The 18,029-nt window shown below is 50.9% G+C and overlaps 1 protein-coding gene and 1 long non-coding RNA gene across 2 annotated transcripts; both read right to left on the bottom strand.

The window, feature by feature from the left end:
* Positions 1–2,593: 2,593 nt before the first annotated feature.
* LOC127305323 (uncharacterized) lies at positions 2,594–5,775 on the bottom strand. Its single transcript, XM_071822539.1, has 4 exons — positions 5,427–5,775; positions 5,128–5,346; positions 3,187–3,880; positions 2,594–3,091 (listed from the first exon to the last, which is right to left on the bottom strand). Exons 1-4 carry the CDS (start codon positions 5,773–5,775, stop codon positions 2,800–2,802), a joined length of 1,554 nt encoding a protein of 517 aa, XP_071678640.1. The 3' UTR covers positions 2,594–2,799.
* Positions 5,776–6,851: 1,076 nt separating this feature from the next.
* LOC139832209 (uncharacterized) lies at positions 6,852–7,834 on the bottom strand. Its single transcript, XR_011746909.1, has 3 exons — positions 7,698–7,834; positions 7,393–7,607; positions 6,852–7,313 (listed from the first exon to the last, which is right to left on the bottom strand). It is a non-coding gene; the product is annotated as an uncharacterized lncRNA (long non-coding RNA).
* Positions 7,835–18,029: the final 10,195 nt, after the last annotated feature.

Below are 18,029 nucleotides of genomic sequence, written 5' to 3'. Positions count from 1 at the left end.
ATGCCGCCATCTTGGAGCAGAGCAACGGGTCAGGAAGCAGATAGTGAGGCAGACAATTATGCCTGAACACTGCCCTACCAACTTCTTGCTGCCTTGTAGCCTGCAGGTAACTCACTCGGTCTTGTGCCCTGATCCCTTTGGGCAAGGGCCGGAGCCTCAGGCCTGGGTGCCCTCCCTCCACAGACCTGGGATGTCCCCTGAAACCTTTTTTGTTTTCCTGTAATTCGCCTCCTAGGATGATTGTGCCAAACTCCTGCTTTCCAATGAAATGAAACGCAAAAGTCTTTTGCGTTTTCTCAAAAAAAATCATGTCAGCCTAAGCCATTTGTTAGCTTGCACACCAAGCACGGATCAGAGTGGTAGATTTGAAGTGAAGGGTGTGGTCAACAGTTGTCTCAGTTGTCACCAGCGGCATACCTCGTTGTGTGCAGATCAATATCTTCCAGCCACGGTGCATCTAGGTAATTTCTTCTACTAATAACATGGTTCATCACCATTTATCTATTTGATGCAAGCCTGATTTGTTGATCCTCTGATGAAGAGAAAACCTGAACTATCATAATTTACTCTAGAGAACTTACATGCACTGAGAAAGTGGTTTTGACATGAACTAAACGGCAGTGATTTGTTTGAACTGACAATATTAAGGCAAAATTCAGTACATGGATAACTAAATTTTATTTGAAAGTATTTTCGCACTCTGATTTCTTTTGTTCAATGATATGCAGTCGTAGGTTCCCGATTTGCTCTGAAAACCATCTTTAATTTTTTTTTCCAAGTTTTCTATACGGTTTGCAGCGTGCTTGGTCTGCAGTGTGCTCCCTATGATTTGTGCTGGTATGCACACGCAATCTACTTCTATGAGCTGTCTGGTCTTTTGATCCTTCTTATTTTTATCTTTTCGGGCTTCTACCTTTCTGATTGATGGCATCATTCGTTGTTTCTTCATCGCATGTAGCTCAGACAATGCAATATATGCTTTTTGTGGTTCGGTTGGATTGATGTCTCAGCTTTTATATGACTATGTATATATAGTTGAGCTGCGGGTACTTATCTGGTTTGGTTAATTTGTGTAGAGTTGGATGCTATGTCTTATATATTTGTATGTCCCTGTCTATTTATTTGATGCCCCTGTCTATTTATTTGATGTCCCATGCATTTCCAAACTTTGTATATATGACTATCTACCGTCCAATTGCCCAAAACTATTAGTCTGCATAACAATTTTACTCTTAGTGCCACTTATAACTACAAAGCCATCATTTTACCTAAATTACTCTACTCCGAGCAAGCTTGAAATCGAGCTTTCAGAGATGGTATGCCTATATTATATAAGAAAGTACCTTTATAGTGGAATGAGGTTTCTTGCAAGATAAGAACATGCTACTATACAGGGTGCCAGACACCTATAAGATTTAGATGTCGCTTCTTCCATAGGATTTCTTCAAAGATAATAACATGATAATAACATTGTAGAACATGCTTCTCTTTAGAGGAGGAAGGGGAGAAAATACAAGGCCAGTGTTTTGTGATAGATTGATCTGCCATTGCTGCTTAGTCAATGTAAATTTTGAATGAGGTGGAAGCTATTGTGAAGCTAACATGGTACGACTAGGAGAAACCTTCATCTAGCTTTGGTTATTTCTAGAACTCTGATCTCGATACTAACCATACCATTCCAATACTTATATATCTATTATTTAGTTACGTTTCTGAAACTAAATGTTGAACTAACATTGGTCTTGAAATTGCGCATATGTCCGTGGAAGGTTGCTAATTATACTTTTCATGTGTATCGTGCTATGCTACTCACTTTTACTTGTGGCCCCTCCCATTTCATTGCCCACAGGGTAATGACAATTCATGCAACTTGTGTCTCTGTACTCAACAGTGTATCTTATAGATGGTTCCTATCACAATGTTGATCTGGTTATGCCCTGCCACTGATGGTAGTTTCAAGCAGTTGGTTACAGAATAGAAGGGCAAGAAGGCCAAAATGCCACCATATACGGTTGCCAAGTAGGTGCTTCTATCCTAAGATTATGTTTCCATGTATTGGGTTTCCTTCCATTTCAAGGTTTTTTCCCGTTACCACTAAGTTTTATTTCAGTTATTTAGAATCTGCTGTATTCAGTTTTTATCAGTCAAACTCGTGGTCTAAGATAGTCAGCTAGCCTACTAAAACTTCACTTTAGTTGGATGTTCTTTTTTGGTATCAAGTATTTGTACACGCACGCAATTGTTCAGTCTTAGTAGTGTTTTAATATGATTTGACTGGAAATACCTGTTCCCAGCAGATAGCACCATGTAAGCGCTGTGCTGGTTCTAGAAAGACTTAGTCAGAGTGCAGCAGATTGGATCCGGACTCAAGTGCCTTGGTGTCGGCTCCTTGGGCCTCGACTACAGCACCGTGGCTGGGTACATTGGAAACCTGTTTGCCTCGCCGGCGTTCACCATCGTCAACAACTCAACATCATGTTCAGGTTCACGTCAACAACTACTTGGCCATGCCGTACCTCTACTGCTCTGAAAGCTGAATACTAGATTTTTTTTCTCGTTTTGATGTGTATAAAAGAACTTGAGAAAACTCTGTTATCAGTTTTTGAATGAAACATTGTGAGAAAGGTGTATGTTTTCAGTTGAGTCAGATGTGTGCTAATAGTAAGAAAAAAGAGAGATATATCCAAAGATCAGAAGTGCGTGTCAAAAAAAGAGGGCAACTATAACTTGTCACAGTTAGCAATCTGATCTAAAAAAAAAGTTGGCCTAATCTAGTTTTTGTGAACGAGGTATCTGCATCTATTTCTTCCTAGTGCATGCCTTCTGCTCGATCCCGTGGGCGAAGAGTAACTCTGTCTTGAGGTGGCGGAGCTCTCCCAGGTAGTGCAAGCTTACTTGCATTTGACAAGTAAGCCACGGCGACGCGTAGTAGAAGGCGTGTGCAATTTGTTCCCTGGTTACTGTCATGCCATGATACGCGTTAGGGTCGAAGGTGTCGTCGTAAGGATGCGCATGACCGTTGCGGGGGGCACGGAGCGGATCGAGACGAGGGTCCGTCCTCTTATCCTTGGCAGTGGGATCATAGTAGCCCCTGCAGTGAAAATTTATGTAGTCTTTAGAGAAAGAACAAACTAAATGTTCGAAAGAAAAGAAGGTGTACCAAAGATCAGATAAGTTTGTTGTTACCTCTTGTAGGCCTTGGCCACCTGGGTGTTATTTTGCAGTGCGTCAGGCCAGCCCGGTGGGCAATCTAGCTCGGCCACCACATGGCTGTATGCTTGTTGGTCAGCGAACTTGAGGATACTGATGATAAAATCATACATACTCACATACAGGCTGGTCCGGTTGGCCAGTGGACAAAAGCATGCTGGAAATCTCGCCAAGTAAAGGTCATCACCACGCTCGTAATTCTCCAGCACCCCAAGCAGACACCTGAACTCGGGATTCGCACGCTTGTTGCCCATGTAAATCTTGCTTGCCTCAGTAACTACCCTGTCTAACATCTCACCTAGAGCTTTGACACATCTTTCTACGGCTTCATCCGAGCTCGGCTCCAGATTGTCCATCAGCAGCTTTGCAATCTCAAAGTACTCGGTGATTACTATGTTATCTTCGTGAAGCTTCTTGGGGCAGAATCCGACGTCGATCATGTCGATGACCATATTGATCACACGGAAGAGAACCCGTTGGGCCGAGGGAATGAACATGGCCGGTGGGTCCATTCCAACAACCGGCGTTTGACCTTCTGGAAGTTGGTCTGACATGATATCATCAGCAAGACCACTAACGAACTGTTGGAAGCTCGTGGACTTTTCTCCCGGCATCAGAATGTAATAGGTCGGCTTCTCTTCCACTGTTGTCGCTCCAAAAGGCTGAAGACCTACGAAAAGAAGGTTACTACTCAGTGTGTGAGGCAAGAAACAATTTCTGTCTCTGCATTGCTTTCTCCGCCGCCCCGCCGCTTGACTCCGTCCGATTCTAGCCGTCGTCTCAAATCGCCACCGCCACCCTCTTCATACCTCCTCCCGCAATGGAACCGCCCAATTCTTCGCTTGGCGCACAGATTTTTTTTCTCCGCTTTGCCGCGGCTAGGCATCGGGGAGTCGAGCACCGGAGACCTCGCCCGAGCGGCGCGCGCTTAACTCCGACAAAGCGCGCCGTCGCGGGCGTTGTCCCGACGCAACCCCAACTGCCCCGGTTAGAACGACGTCCTCCTACGCGCGCACGACATCTATTCGATCAATGATGACGAGGCGTGGGTACGTCATCGTCGATTGCTCCGACTTGACGACTCCGCCACCGCCACCGTCGCGCCCAAGTCTCGGTGAAGTTATATAGTGTTTACGAAGTAGTTTATATTTTGTTTCTCTTTTGAATCGTTTGAATTAACACGGAATAGAAGGACAGGTTTGAAAATCTAGCAGCAAAATTTGGCAGTTCATATTTGTGTATCTGTTTTGCGGCCACAACATTTCTACACGCAAAAGTGTGATCCGGGTACTACAGTACAATCGAGTTCTGCTGTTCCCTCTCCAAAGAAAATAACAAAATACAGGTAAAAGAAATAACAAAATAACAGAAAGAAACTACAATGTCGGGAGACCACCACCCCGCCTCCGGTGAACTTCACCCACGGCCCGCCGCCGGTGAAATCCACTCCCCCGCCGCCGCGGCGCCGGAGCCCCAAAGATATTCCACCTACGAGCCCCACTCGCTTCCTCAACGCCGGCTGCTTCTGCTGCGCAACCCGAGCGAATAGCAAAAGGGGAGACCACCACCCCGCCTCCGGCGGCCCGCCGCCGGTGAAATCCACTCCCCGCCGCCGCGGCACCGGAGCCCCCGCAGATAAATCACCCCTGCGAGCCTCACACGCTTTCTCCCTGCCGGCTTCTGCTGCGCAACCCGAGCGGCTGCTCTGCCGCGTATTCCTCAACTCCGGCCGTTGTTCATGGCGGTCGATTTATTCGCCTCCTAGTCGTCTAGGACCGCAGGTACCTAATCCCGACGAGCTTCTGCGCCTCTCCTCTAGGTGCAAGAAAACCAAGAAACGCGCACAGCAAGAAATCAAGAAATCGTACCGGGTGCGGGTGGTGGGAGGGGGGCCGAGGAGCTTCCGCCGCCCACTACAGGAATCTGCCAAGATGCCGACGGCCTCCAGCCCTCGGCGTATCACCGCCTCGCCCTCGGCGTACACTACGCCGACAGGGCCCCTCGGCGTAGCTCCTCGGGGAAGGTGGGCCTCGGCGCATGCCACTTGACCCTCGGCGTAGCTCCGCCCGTCGGCGTAGACGAAGTGGCCCGACGGCTGGCTCCACCCCTCGGCGTAGTGGCCGTCGGCGCAGGTCGCTAACCGGCACCGTCAAGGTGACGGCCGTTACGGCTACGCCGAGCGCCGCACCGTCGGCGTACGGTGACGCGTGGCGAGCCCTGGTCGACCTTGGCGGTCGATACGCCGAGGGCCTCCCCGTCGGCGTAGTTGGACGCGTGGCGCCGCCTGGTCGCTCCTACCTCCCGATACGCCGAGGGCCTCACCGTCGGCGTACCGCCACACGTGGCGCAGCCTGGGCGATCCTGGCGCCGGTACGCCGAGCGCCTCCCCGTCGGCGTACTTGGACGCGTGGCGCGGCCTGGGCGTCCCTGGGCGACGGCCGCTACCCCGAGGGCCTCCCCGTCGGCGTAGGCTCGACCATTTGGTCCATTCTTGGACGCGTGGCGCGCCCTGGGTGATCTGGGAGCTACCCCGAGGGGGAACCCGTCGGGCGTAGAGGGTACCATTTGGTACATTTTTTTCGTTTTTTGCTGTTTCGCGCGTTTTCCAGATTTGGCAGGATACACAAGCACATATAATTCACATGAAATTCATAGGCATGAAGTGCAAATACATATAACATCAAGTGCATACATAGTGTCATAGTGCCATAGGTTGCATACATAGTGTCATAGTGACATAGGATGCATACATAGTGCCATAGTGTGCATACATGCATGGTGCCATAGTGTGCATAAGATACATGGGACTACTAGAGGAGCTCGTCGCCGCTAAACACCGGCCGATTCCTTCCGGTAGAAGCTGCGGAAGAACCACCGGGAGAAGGACCGGGAGAAGTACCGGAGAAGTACCGGTGTAGCACCGGGAGAAGGACCACCATGATGAACCGGTGTGATCTCCCTCCCACCACCCTGGTTTCCGAACATCCCGTTCCCTACACACATGTTCCCGAGATGTTAGCAATTTGCGAGGCAAAGGAAAGCCGTAGTATTCGGTTTGGCGAAGAACTTACCGTTGTTCTCCCATAGTACTCCGCAGCGAAATTTTCCTTCGATGGCATGTTTGGCGCCGGCCCCGGAAAGGGAGGCATCGGCCCTAAATCCACTGTCTGTCCAGTTTGATTGGCCACCATCGACGCCTGCAAGATAGTTTACATGTCAGTCTTTGCAGAAATGAAGCATCAAACTAGGGGAAAGTGGGACTTGTCATCATTTGCGAAAACAAAGGTTGGAACTTACATGTATATATGCCATGTACTCCATGAAGTGCTGCTGGTGCTTTGGTTGAAGGCCACCTGATATTCTTGATGAGCGGCCACGTAGGCGGCCTCGAAGTCAGGCTACAATTTCACAAATTCATGTCTCGTTAGCACTTAGCAATGTATGAATGAAAGTCGGAAAGAGGATGGAAATGAGGGAAACTTACGTCGTATGCGGGTTGTTGCCGAGCCCGGCGACGAGGCGGGAGAGGGGGGCTGTCCTTGGTGAGTCCCGCCTTGAGACGCGTGAAGGTCGTGGTGAGGGTATGCTTGACGGCCTTGTTCAGCATGGCGAGACGGCCATGCGGCAACCCTCGGACGACAGGACCAACGACTCCTCGTCGACCTCCGCGCTCATGGGGTCATCCACCTCCGGGTGACGATGCCTCACCATCTCGCAGTAGTTCTCGACGTCCTCGGCGTAGGTGCCGAAGTACTCAGGGAGCGAGGGCTGAGGCTGCGAGAGATCGGGCTTCTTAAGCCGCATCTTGTTGTATATCTCGAGGTCAGACATCTCCTCCTCGGGTCCTAACGCGGCCCTCTGCATCGCGAAAGGAAATGTTGTGAGTACCAACTTTGAACCTGAAGGAAAATGAAATGTATACATACCGTCTTCCCCTTGTAGCGCTCGTAGCTGAGGTTTCCCCCACAGTGTGTGCCACCGTCGCCTCGGTTCTCCGCGTTCCGCCTCGCCACGGCTGCAAAGTCCTCGTCCATCTTGAGCCACCTCGTCCTAACCATCTCCTCCCATGCCTCGGCATGCGGCTCGGCCCAATCGGGGATAACCTGAAAATGCAATACTCAACTCAATCTAATGCAATCGCAACTTAGTAGCAATGTAGAATCTCATTGACATTTTACTCACCGACATGTAGTCCTCCACCGTCATCTCGTACTCGGCCTTAGCATTCTTACCGACAATGTCCGGCTTATGGACCCTCTCGCCTCTCTCTGCCCGAAGTGACCCGCGGACGTGATCCTTTGGTTGTACCACACCTGCGGTGTCAACCTCTCACAAGTCGCCCGCAAAGTCCTGTTCGCGGCCGCCTCCTCAACCTCGGGCGCCACACGATAAAAACACTTCAATCATGCAAAAAACAATTGTGAGATTCATGAGTTAGAACATTGGGGTCATCAAATATGAACGAAGCTCGAGAAAATATGTCTTACCCAAAACTTTCTCATCACGGCCTCAGCAGCCGTCGGGAAGCCTACGCCAGGGGCACTCTCGTAGTCCGTCCAAGTAGTGGCTAGCTTCATCTCGCCAGCTGGGACAGTGCCGAGGGGATAGTACTTGCCCGGCCAGAACTTCCTAAGCAAAGCTCCAATCATCTTGCTAGGCGGCGCCCCTTGACCCCGGAGGAAATATCCAATTGCTGCACATGAAAATCAAACATTAGCACATGAAAATCAAACATTAGTACATGAAAATCAAACATTAGTACATGAAAATCGAAATTGCCAAATTAGTACACTTACTCAGTGCCAGCAGGAATTATAAGGGTCTTCGCCTCATGGGTCTTAGGCTCCTTCCTCTCGTCGGGGACTCTCGCTTCCCCACGAATCTTCAGTGCCTTCGGCCGCCCATCCTCCTCCGGAGTCTCAAACCCGCGGCTAGAGTCCTCCTCGGCTCTAGACTCCGTCTCCGCCTCCTCTCTAGACGTCCCCTCCAAAAAGAACCCGGAAGCAACGTCGCTCGAAGCCGAGGGTGGTGGCTCAAAGTCCGGTCCTCCCCAGCCACCTCCACCACCACCTCCACCTCCACCTCCACCTCCACCTCCTCCCAAGCCACCTCCAGCTCCACCACCTCGTCCCCGTCCTCGTCCTCGTCCTCGTCCTCCTCCTCCTACCGCAAAGTCCTCGTAACGCGGATTGCGACGCGGTTCCCTCTCACTCCTTCTAACATTGTTCTTGCGTTGTTGCATCTTCTTAAGCAAGCTCGACGAGTCCTCCTTGCCGCCGCTCATATTGTTCAATCACCTGCATTGAGAAAGAGAAAACAATTAAGAAGCATGTTGAAAAATATATAAATAGTAAGCATAAAGACACTAAACAATTAAGAAGCATGTTCAAAAATATATAAATACTAAGCATAAAGATACTAAACAATAAAGAAGCATGTTGAAATATAAAACACATAAAAGACCCTCACCAGCCGTCATCAATCTCATCGTCAATCTCATTTTGTTTCTCCTTGCCACTATCACTATCACTATCTTTTGAGTAGTAAGTTGGATTTTGATAGACGGGTGGAGGCTCATCATCGCTATCATCTTCCACTTGTAACTTCTCGAGCATATCTATGTCCTTTAGATCCACCACTGACTCACCACGAGTTTCTGCATCGTTCCTGAGGTCCTCTTCAAGAACACATTCTAACTCAAAGTGCCCGAAGTCCTCTTCCTCTTGATAGAAAATTCCCTCGTATGTTACGGGGTCACTGTTGTTGTAATCGTCCGCGGAGGGAATCGGTAGGTTACCATGTGGCGATACACTGGAACACGACTTCCCAGCCGTTGAGGGCCGCTTTACGGCATGGGTACGGCAAATAATAAACTTGCTTGGCTTGGTGAGCAACAATATAGACATCGGCTCCGGTATAGGTGGTGGAAGGCTTAACTTCAACTAACCCAATGGACTTGGTAATTCTCTGTCCACCTCTTGGGTCGAACCAATGACACTTGAACACAACGAGATTGAGTTGTTTGTTTGTACGGTTGAAGGTCAGCTCGTATACATTCTCTAACCTCCCGTAGTAATCAAATGTATCGGATCCTTTAGTGAAGACACCAGTATTTATCGTTTTTGGATTCGCCGGCCCTTCGGTGTGTCTCTGTATGGAATCGAAACCCATTCACGTCATACTTCTCATACTTCATGACGTCACGGTTACAACCTTGGGAAACACATCTCAACTCATCTGTCATCTCAACGTTTGCATCAGCTCCCTACAAGCACGGTTCAAATTTGTTGTGTGCATTAGTTACGTGGAATAACAGGGACAAGTCACATATTGGTAGGTAAGAGGGACAGCTTAGACATTACTTTTTTCATGAACCAAGACACAAAGTTTATTTTTACTTCGGGAGCACCCTCTTTCAGTAGAGTCTCCAACTCCGCGCCCGTGGGATCGCGCGGAAGCCACCACTGTTCATCCGTGAATTCGCTGAAAGGATACAATAAGCATTAGACCGAGTTGAGTGTAGGTGATCGAAACTAGATACAATAAGCATTACACCATGTTACCTAATGAAATCGTGACCGCCATCGTCGTCGTCCCCCCCCACCACTTCCTTCATGTTCATAAGCACATAGAGCATTATGCAATCCTTCTCTTCCCTCTCCAATCTATATTTTTGTCCTTTACCAGCCTTGCCACCGGGACATTGGAATAGTTGAAGCTTGGGGTCATCCATGGGCACGTCGACATTGTAACGAGAGACCGGGTTATGCAGAGTGGGAACTTCATCAGGATAGTACGTTGTTGCGGCATCTGCCATCTCCCGAAGGCACGTTGCCTCAGCTATGCATGCTTCAATCTTGGCTTTGTTTCCGATTATCTTCCGAATATACTTGAACTCTCTCTCAATACAAAGCGCCACCGAAACTGCACTTTGGGCCACCCAATAGTGCCTCGTTTGCGAGGTGCACAATGAGATGTGCCATCGGAGTAAAGAAGCCTGGCGGAAAGATCATCTCCAAATTGCATAGCAACTCCGGCACTTGAACTTGCAGCTTCTCAATAACCTTAGGACATATACGCTTAGCACAGAGCGTGCGGAAGAAATGGCTCAACTCCGCGAGCACTCGCCATATTTTCTCGGGGAGATACCCTCGAAGCATCACCGGCATCAGCCGCTCAATCCATATATGATAGTCGTGACTCTTGAGCCCGGTGACTTTTCCCGTCGAAAGATTGACTCCCTTGCTCATATTCGAACAATAACCATCGGGAACATCCCACCGTATTTTAGCCACTTGAATGCCTCCTTCTTTTGGATGGAATCAAGGCAGAAGTCGGCGTGCGGCTTGAACCAATTCTTTCGACGGCCGCAGGACGTTGCATGTGTAATTTCTTCCTATCACAGAGCTTCTCAACATCGACTCTAGCCTTGACATTATCCTTTGACTTCCGGGAATGTTTAGGCACGTGTGAAATAAGGACTCCGCGACATTCTTTACGGTGTGCATCACATCGATGTTATGGGGAAGTTCGAGGTCCTTGTAATACTCGAGCTTCGTTAAGGCTGCCTCGTGAGTCCAGTTGTGCGTTACACCATATCCCTCAAATTGATGGCCAGCTTCCGATGCCGCTGGCACGAGAGCACGTAGCTCGGCATCAACAGCTATACCATCGAACTTTGGCACCTCTGTTACTTCATGCACAACTTTGCCTTTCTTGAAGTTCTTTTTGTCTTATATGAAAGGATTCCTCCGTTAGAGGTAAAGCAGATTCGTGTCAAACGAAACATACTTGCGACCCTTATTTAGCCAAAGGAACTCAAGTCGATGCCTGCACACCGGGCATGGCCATTTACCAGCTGTACACCATCCGCATGTTAGGGCGTACCCGGGCATGTCATGCATGGTATCTGCAACCAAACTTTCATGCAGAAGTTTGTCTTCGATGCTCGGTCGTACGTCAACGTCCCGTGGTGCCAAGAGAGGTTCAAATCTTCCACAATCGGCTGCATGTAGACACTCAAGTTCTTCCCCGGGTAATGGGGCCCTGGAATGATCAGCGACAGAAACATGGTCTTCCTCGTCATTAGGACTCCGGGAGGGAGATTGAGCGGAATTACAAACACGGGCCAACAACTGTAATTGGAATTCGACATACCATATGGATTGAAGCCATCTGTAGCTATCGCAATTACGACATTCCGAGCATCTGCTTGCCATATGGGGGTATTTTCTATCAAAGTTCTTCCATGCATTGCCATCAGATGGATGTCCCATCTTCGTCCGCCCCGATTGTCCTTTATTCGAGTCCCCATCTTGTGCCACGTCATCTGTTTGGCGGTCTCCTCAGTCAAGTAAAGCCGCTGGATTCTTTTTATGAATGGGAGATACCGAAGAATCGACTTTGCGATCTTTGACTGCCTCGTCTCGTGCAGGCTTTTAGGCAGACAATGCCCTTTGGGCAACATGTTACAGATTGTTTTCAGACTTGCTTGAAGCCGTCACGGGTGGTGTTGTACCGGGTCTTGTCGGCTAGACATTGGGAGATGGCATCGAGCTGAGAAATCTCGGCGCCATCGTACGGAGGCGTCTTAGCAGCGGCTATCATATCATAGAAGGCCTTCGCGGCTGGCTCTGGTTCCTCCGGTTCGGAGGTTCCTCCGGTTCTGGCGGTTCCTCCCGTGAAGGTGGCGACTACGGCATGTGGGCATCGACAAGATCATCTAGAAAGTCTCTAACCCCATCGTACTCATTGCCATTGAGCCGCTGCCGCATCACCTCACCTCTGTCACGTTCGTGCTCATCAAAGTCGATCTGCGTGACGTAACGAGGCATATACCCATATTGCGAAGGTGTTTAAACATGTCATCCTTTCCACGACGGTGATGCTTCAAGCAACGATTGCACGGGCAAAGTGGCTGAACCTTCTGTTTTGTACCACGCGCCAACTCCTTCACTAAATGCCAAGTCTTCCTTATCCACTCATCTGTTTTATTAGTCGCACTAACACGGCCGGTGTACATCCATCCATTATCAGCCATCCTCTGCTCTATTGGAAGCCAAACGACAAGCATAGCATTTATATCAAATAGGAAAATGCATCATATTTTAATTTTTTTAACAGGCAAAACGAATGCATCAACCTACATCTCTACTAGGTGGGCTCCTAGCAGCCGCCGGATCCGTAGATTGAGTACGTTCTCCATGCTCTACCCCGGTCCGAGTCAAAATTTCGGCAGCACCTCCCCGCTGCTCTCCCGATACACGTCTCGCCAAAAAGACAAGAGGATGTGCATCCGGAGAACAACGGTGAGGCGCTGCCGAAATCTGACTCCGGACCGGAGCAGAGCATGGAGAACGTACCCAACTACGGATCCGCCGATCGTCCCGTAAATGCCGCAAGCGTTACGGTTGAAAATATGCCGACCACTAATGCATATTTATCCGCGTAACGCTTGAGGACGGGAAGTGACACCTAGGTGATGCAACTTGACTTGGAAAATGAATCTAGTGACATAAATAAAATGCGGAGAAGAAGTTCGAAATTTTGCTCACCCTCGGCTGTAGAGGAAGTAGTGGAACAACCGGCGAGAAGCGCGTCAAGATCCGGGATCGTCACGCCGGGGTGCTCACGACGAGGCGGTCACGGCATGGCCTATTACAAATTCACATTATTAGACATATTTCTACTACACAATCTACGGATCCGATGGAGGCTAACAAATTAACTAAGCAAAAAAATCCTAACTAACTAACTAACAGCTAACAAATTTGTATTTCTAACTAACTAACTAACAAATTTTTATTTCTAACTAACTAACTAACTAACTAACAAATCTTAACTAACTAACTAACTAACTAATCCTAACTACCTAACTAACTAACTAACTAATCCTAACTACCTAACTAACTAAAAATCCTAACACTAACGTACACATACCTGCGGGAGGAGATGGCCGGGGCGGCGCGGGAGGAGGGGCCAGGGGCGGGCGGCGGCTGGCCTGCGGGAGGAGGGGCCGGGGGCGGGCGGCGGCTGGCCTGCGGGAGGAGGGGCCGGGGGGCGGCGGCGGCGGCGGCGGCGCGGCGGCGGCGGCGGCTCGGGAGGCGGGCGGCGGCGGCTCACGAGGCGGGCGGCGGCTGTGGGAGGGGCGGGCGACGGGCGGCGGGAGGAGGGGCCGGGGGCGGCGGCAGCTCGGGAGGGGTGGGGACGGCGGGGGCCGGCGGGTGGCGGCGGCGCGGGAGGAGCGGCGGGTGGCGGCGGCGCGGGTGAGAGCAGGGGCGGCGGCGGGGGTGAGAGCAAAGGGGCGCGGGTCGGGCTCGGGATGGGGATGGGGAGCTCCGCGTGCGTTAAGTTAGGTTTAGGTGTCTATGCCGAGGGCCGGAGCTACGCCGACGGTGGCCCTCGGCATAGCCCAAATTTTTTTTTTTCATTTCATTTATTTTTCTGAATATAATCTTTACTATTAAATGGCGATGCGACCGTGGTACGTCTCATACATCGGTAAAAAAATTGTGTCGCGGCGATCGCAAAAGTAAACCGTAAAGAAAAACGCACGCGGACGTCGGTTATATTAAGTGTCCGAGCGATGTACGGAGTATTCGCTCGCGGGCCGAGAGATGCGAAAGAAAACGACCGGACTACAATTTCAGCTTGGCCTGCTAATTGCCGTATCCCAGTTCCGTCTTTTGCGGTGGTCACTAGGACACATAAAATGACGCCACGCGGCTCCGCTCGATTTTTGGCTCCGTTTGCTTTGCCAAGCTGCGCAAAACGGGGCCGTCGGGACATGCGGTATGGCCGTACGGCGCGCGCGTGCACCCGTCCGGCAACGCGAAACGGAAAACATTTAGCACATAAAATGACGCGTCCTAGACCTAAAAACATTTTTCCCTCCATTTATTGAGCGAAGGAAAGGGTCGCCCCGGTTCAAATCCGGACGGTTTCCGGCGGATTCGGCGGGCACCGCAGAAGCGGGTGGGATTCCCGAGATGGCTTCCGCGCGCATATGGCATGTGATAGGTGGTGCGTAGGAGGTATCCTACCGCCGCGCGGAGGTCCCGCGCGATACTGAAATGCGCACCATGTAGCTGCTTCACAAAAAAAAGCCCTTCCGGCACCCCGAAAATGGAAAAACCGTCGCCCGTGGTTCGGATTGGAAATCCGCGACCGGGGCCTTGCTTCCCATCCTAAGGCCCACGCACGTGCCAAATATGGCCTCGTTCCGACAAACTATGTGGTGAAACGGGCCGTTTCCTACTCATTTCCCCTAAAAGCCATAGAACTCCGGACGAGATAGCCCTGTTCGTGAAGGGTTCTCCAAGATAATTGCCGTATCCTAGTTCCGTCTTTTGCAGTGGTCACTAGGACACATAAAATGACGCCACGCGGCTCCGCTCGATTTTTGGCTCCGTTTGCTTTGCCAACTGCGCAAAACGGGGCCGCCGGGACATGCGGTATGGCCGTACCGGGCGCGCGCGTGCACCCGTCCGGCAACGCGCGAAACGGAAAACATTTAGCACATAAAATGACGCGTCCTAGACCTAAAAACATTTTTCCCTCCATTTATTGAGCGAAGGAAAGCGTCGCCCCAGTTCAAATCCGGACAGTTTCCAGCGGATTCGGCGGGGCACCGCAGGAAGCGGGTGGGATTCCCAGATGGCTTCCACGCGCATATGGCATGTGATAGGTGGTGCGTAGGAGGTATCCTACCGCCGCGCGGAGGTCCCGCGCGATACTGAAATGCGCGCCATGTAGCTGCTTCACAAAAAAAAGCCCTTCCGGCACCCCGAAAATGGAAAAACCGTCGCCCGTGGTTCGGATTGGAAATCCGCGACCGGGGCCTTGCTTCCCATCCTAAGGCCCACGCACGTGCCAAATATGGCCTCGTTCCGACAAACTATGTGGTGAAACGGGCCGTTTCCTACTCATTTCCCCTAAAAGCCATAGAACTCCGGACGAGATAGCCCTGTTCGTGAAGGGTTCTCCAAGATAATTGCCGTATCCTAGTTCCGTCTTTTGCAGTGGTCACTAGGACACATAAAATGACGCCACGCGGCTCCGCTCGATTTTTGGCTCCGTTTGCTTTGCCAATCGCGCAAAACGGGGCCGCCGGTACTTGCGGTTTGGCCGTACCGGTCGCGCGCGTGCACCCGTCCGGCAACGCGCGAAACGGAAAACATTTAGCACATAAAATGACGCGTCCTAGACCTAAAAACATTTTTCCCTCCATTTATTGAGCGAAGGAAAGCGTCGCCCCAGTTCAAATCCGGACAGTTTCCAGCGGATTCGGCGGGGCACCGCAGGAAGCGGGTGGGATTCCCAGATGGCTTCCACGCGCATATGGCATGTGATAGGTGGTGCGTAGGAGGTATCCTACCGCCGCGCGGAGGTCCCGCGCGATACTGAAATGCGCGCCATGTAGCTGCTTCACAAAAAAAAACCCTTCCGGCACCCGAAAATGGAAAAACCGTCGCCCGTGGTTCGGATTGGAAATCCGCGACCGGGGCCTTGCTTCCCATCCTAAGGCCCACGCACGTGCCAAATATGGCCTCGTTCCGACAAACTATGTGGTGAAACGGGCCGTTTCCTACTCATTTCCCCTAAAAGCCATAGAACTCCGGACGAGACAGCCCTGTTCGTGAAGGGTTCTCCAAGATAATTGCCGTATCCCAGTTCCGTCTTTTGCAGTGGTCACTAGGACACATAAAATGACGCCACGCGGCTCCGCTCGATTTTTTGGCTCCGTTTGCTTTGCCAACTGCGCAAAACGGGGCCGCCGGGACATGCGGTATGGCCGTACCGAGGCGCGCGCGTGCACCCGTCCGACAACGCGCGAAACGGAAAACATTTAGCACATAAAATGATGCGTCCTAGACCTAAAAACATTTTTCCCTCCATTTATTGAGCGAAGGAAAGCGTCGCCCAGTTCAAATCCGGACAGTTTCAGCGGATTCGGCGGGGCACCGCAGAAGCGGGTGGGATTCCCGAGATGGCTTCCGCGCGCATATGGCATGTGATAGGTGGTGCGTAGGAGGTATCCTACCGCCGCGCGGAGGTCCCGCGCGATGCGAAATGCGCGCCATGTAGCCGCTTCACAAAAAAAGCCCTTCGGCACCCCGAAAATGGAAAAACCGTCGCCCGTGGTTCGGATTGGAAATCCGCGACCGGGGCCTTGCTTCCCATCCTAAGGCCCACGCACGTGCCAAATTTGGCCTCGTTCCGACAAACTATGTGGTGAAACGGGCCGTTTCCTACTCATTTCCCCTAAAAGCCATAGAACTCCGGACGAGATAGCCCTGTTCGTGAAGGGTTCTCCAAGATAATTGCCGTATCCCAGTTCCGTCTTTTGCAGTGGTCACTAGGACACATAAAATGACGCCACGCGGCTCCGCTCGATTTTTGGGCTCCGTTTGCTTTGCCAAGCTGCGCAAAACGGGGCCGCCGGGACATGCGGTATGGCCGTACCGGGCGCGCGCGTGCACCCGTCCGGCAACGCGCGAAACGGAAAACATTTAGCACATAAAATGACGCGTCCTAGACCTAAAAACATTTTTCCCTCCATTTATTGAGCGAAGGAAAGCGTCGCCCCAGTTCAAATCCGGACAGTTTCCAGCGGATTCGGCGGGGCACCGCAGGAAGCGGGTGGGATTCCCAGATGGCTTCCGCGCGCATATGGCATGTGATAGGTGGTGCGTAGGAGGTATCCTACCGCCGCGCGGAGGTCCCGCGCGATCTTGAAATGCGCGCCATGTAGCCGCTTCACAAAAAGCCCTTCCGGCACCCCGAAAATGGAAAAACCGTCGCCCGTGGTTCGGATTGGAAATCCGCGACCGGGCCTTGCTTCCCATCCTAAGGCCCACGCACGTGCAAATATGGCCCCGTTCCGACAAACTATGTGGTGAAACGGGCCGTAGCAGGAGTTTCCACATACATATCCTGGATTTTACCAAGTGTGGGCCCATGTATGCGGAAATCGTCAACGCCGGGTACATGCAAGGTTAGACAAACCTTACATCACACTTGTACACATATGTTAGGGACAAATGCAAGTTTTCAAGCGATTCCGACGCTCCGGTGATCTGTATCTTGGGAAACCCTAGGGCGGGGACCTGCGGATCTACCCCTATAGCTTTCTCCGTGCGAGGGTTTACCAATGGATTTTTTTATTTGCTTTGCTTTGTTTAGGACATATGCACATGGAAACCATAGGTTTGGAATGAAATAGGCCCCGGATGAGCCGTAGCAGGAGTTTCCACATACAAATCCTGGATTTTACCAAGTGTCGGCCCATGTATGCGGAAATCGTCAACGCGGGGTACATGCAAGGTTAGACAAACCTTACATCACACTTGTACACATATGTTAGGGACAAATGCAAGTTTTCAAGCGATTCCGACGCTCCGGTGATCTGTATCTTGGGAAACCCTAGGGCGGGGACCATGCAGATCTACCCCTATAGCTTTCTCCGTGCGAGGGTTTACCAATGGATTTTTTTATTTGCTTTGCTTTGTTTAGGACATATGCACATGGAAACCATAGGTTTGGAATGAAATAGGCCCCGGATGAGCCGTAGCAGGAGTTTCCACATACAAATCCTGGATTTTACCAAGTGTCGGCCCATGTATGCGGAAATCGTCAACGCGGGGTACATGCAAGGTTAGACAAACCTTACATCACACTTGTACACATATGTTAGGGACAAATGCAAGTTTTCAAGCGATTCCGACGCTCCGGTGATCTGTATCTTGGGAAACCCTAGGCCGGGGACCTTGCAGATCTACCCCTATAGCTTTTTTCGTGCGAGGGTTCACCAATGGATT

The sequence above is a fragment of the Lolium perenne genome, chromosome 6 (genome assembly GCF_019359855.2).
Source record: "Lolium perenne isolate Kyuss_39 chromosome 6, Kyuss_2.0, whole genome shotgun sequence".
Classification (NCBI taxonomy): domain Eukaryota; kingdom Viridiplantae; phylum Streptophyta; class Magnoliopsida; order Poales; family Poaceae; genus Lolium; species Lolium perenne.
The sequence above is the reverse complement of the archived record's forward strand: the minus strand, read 5'-3'. Positions and strand labels throughout refer to the sequence as shown.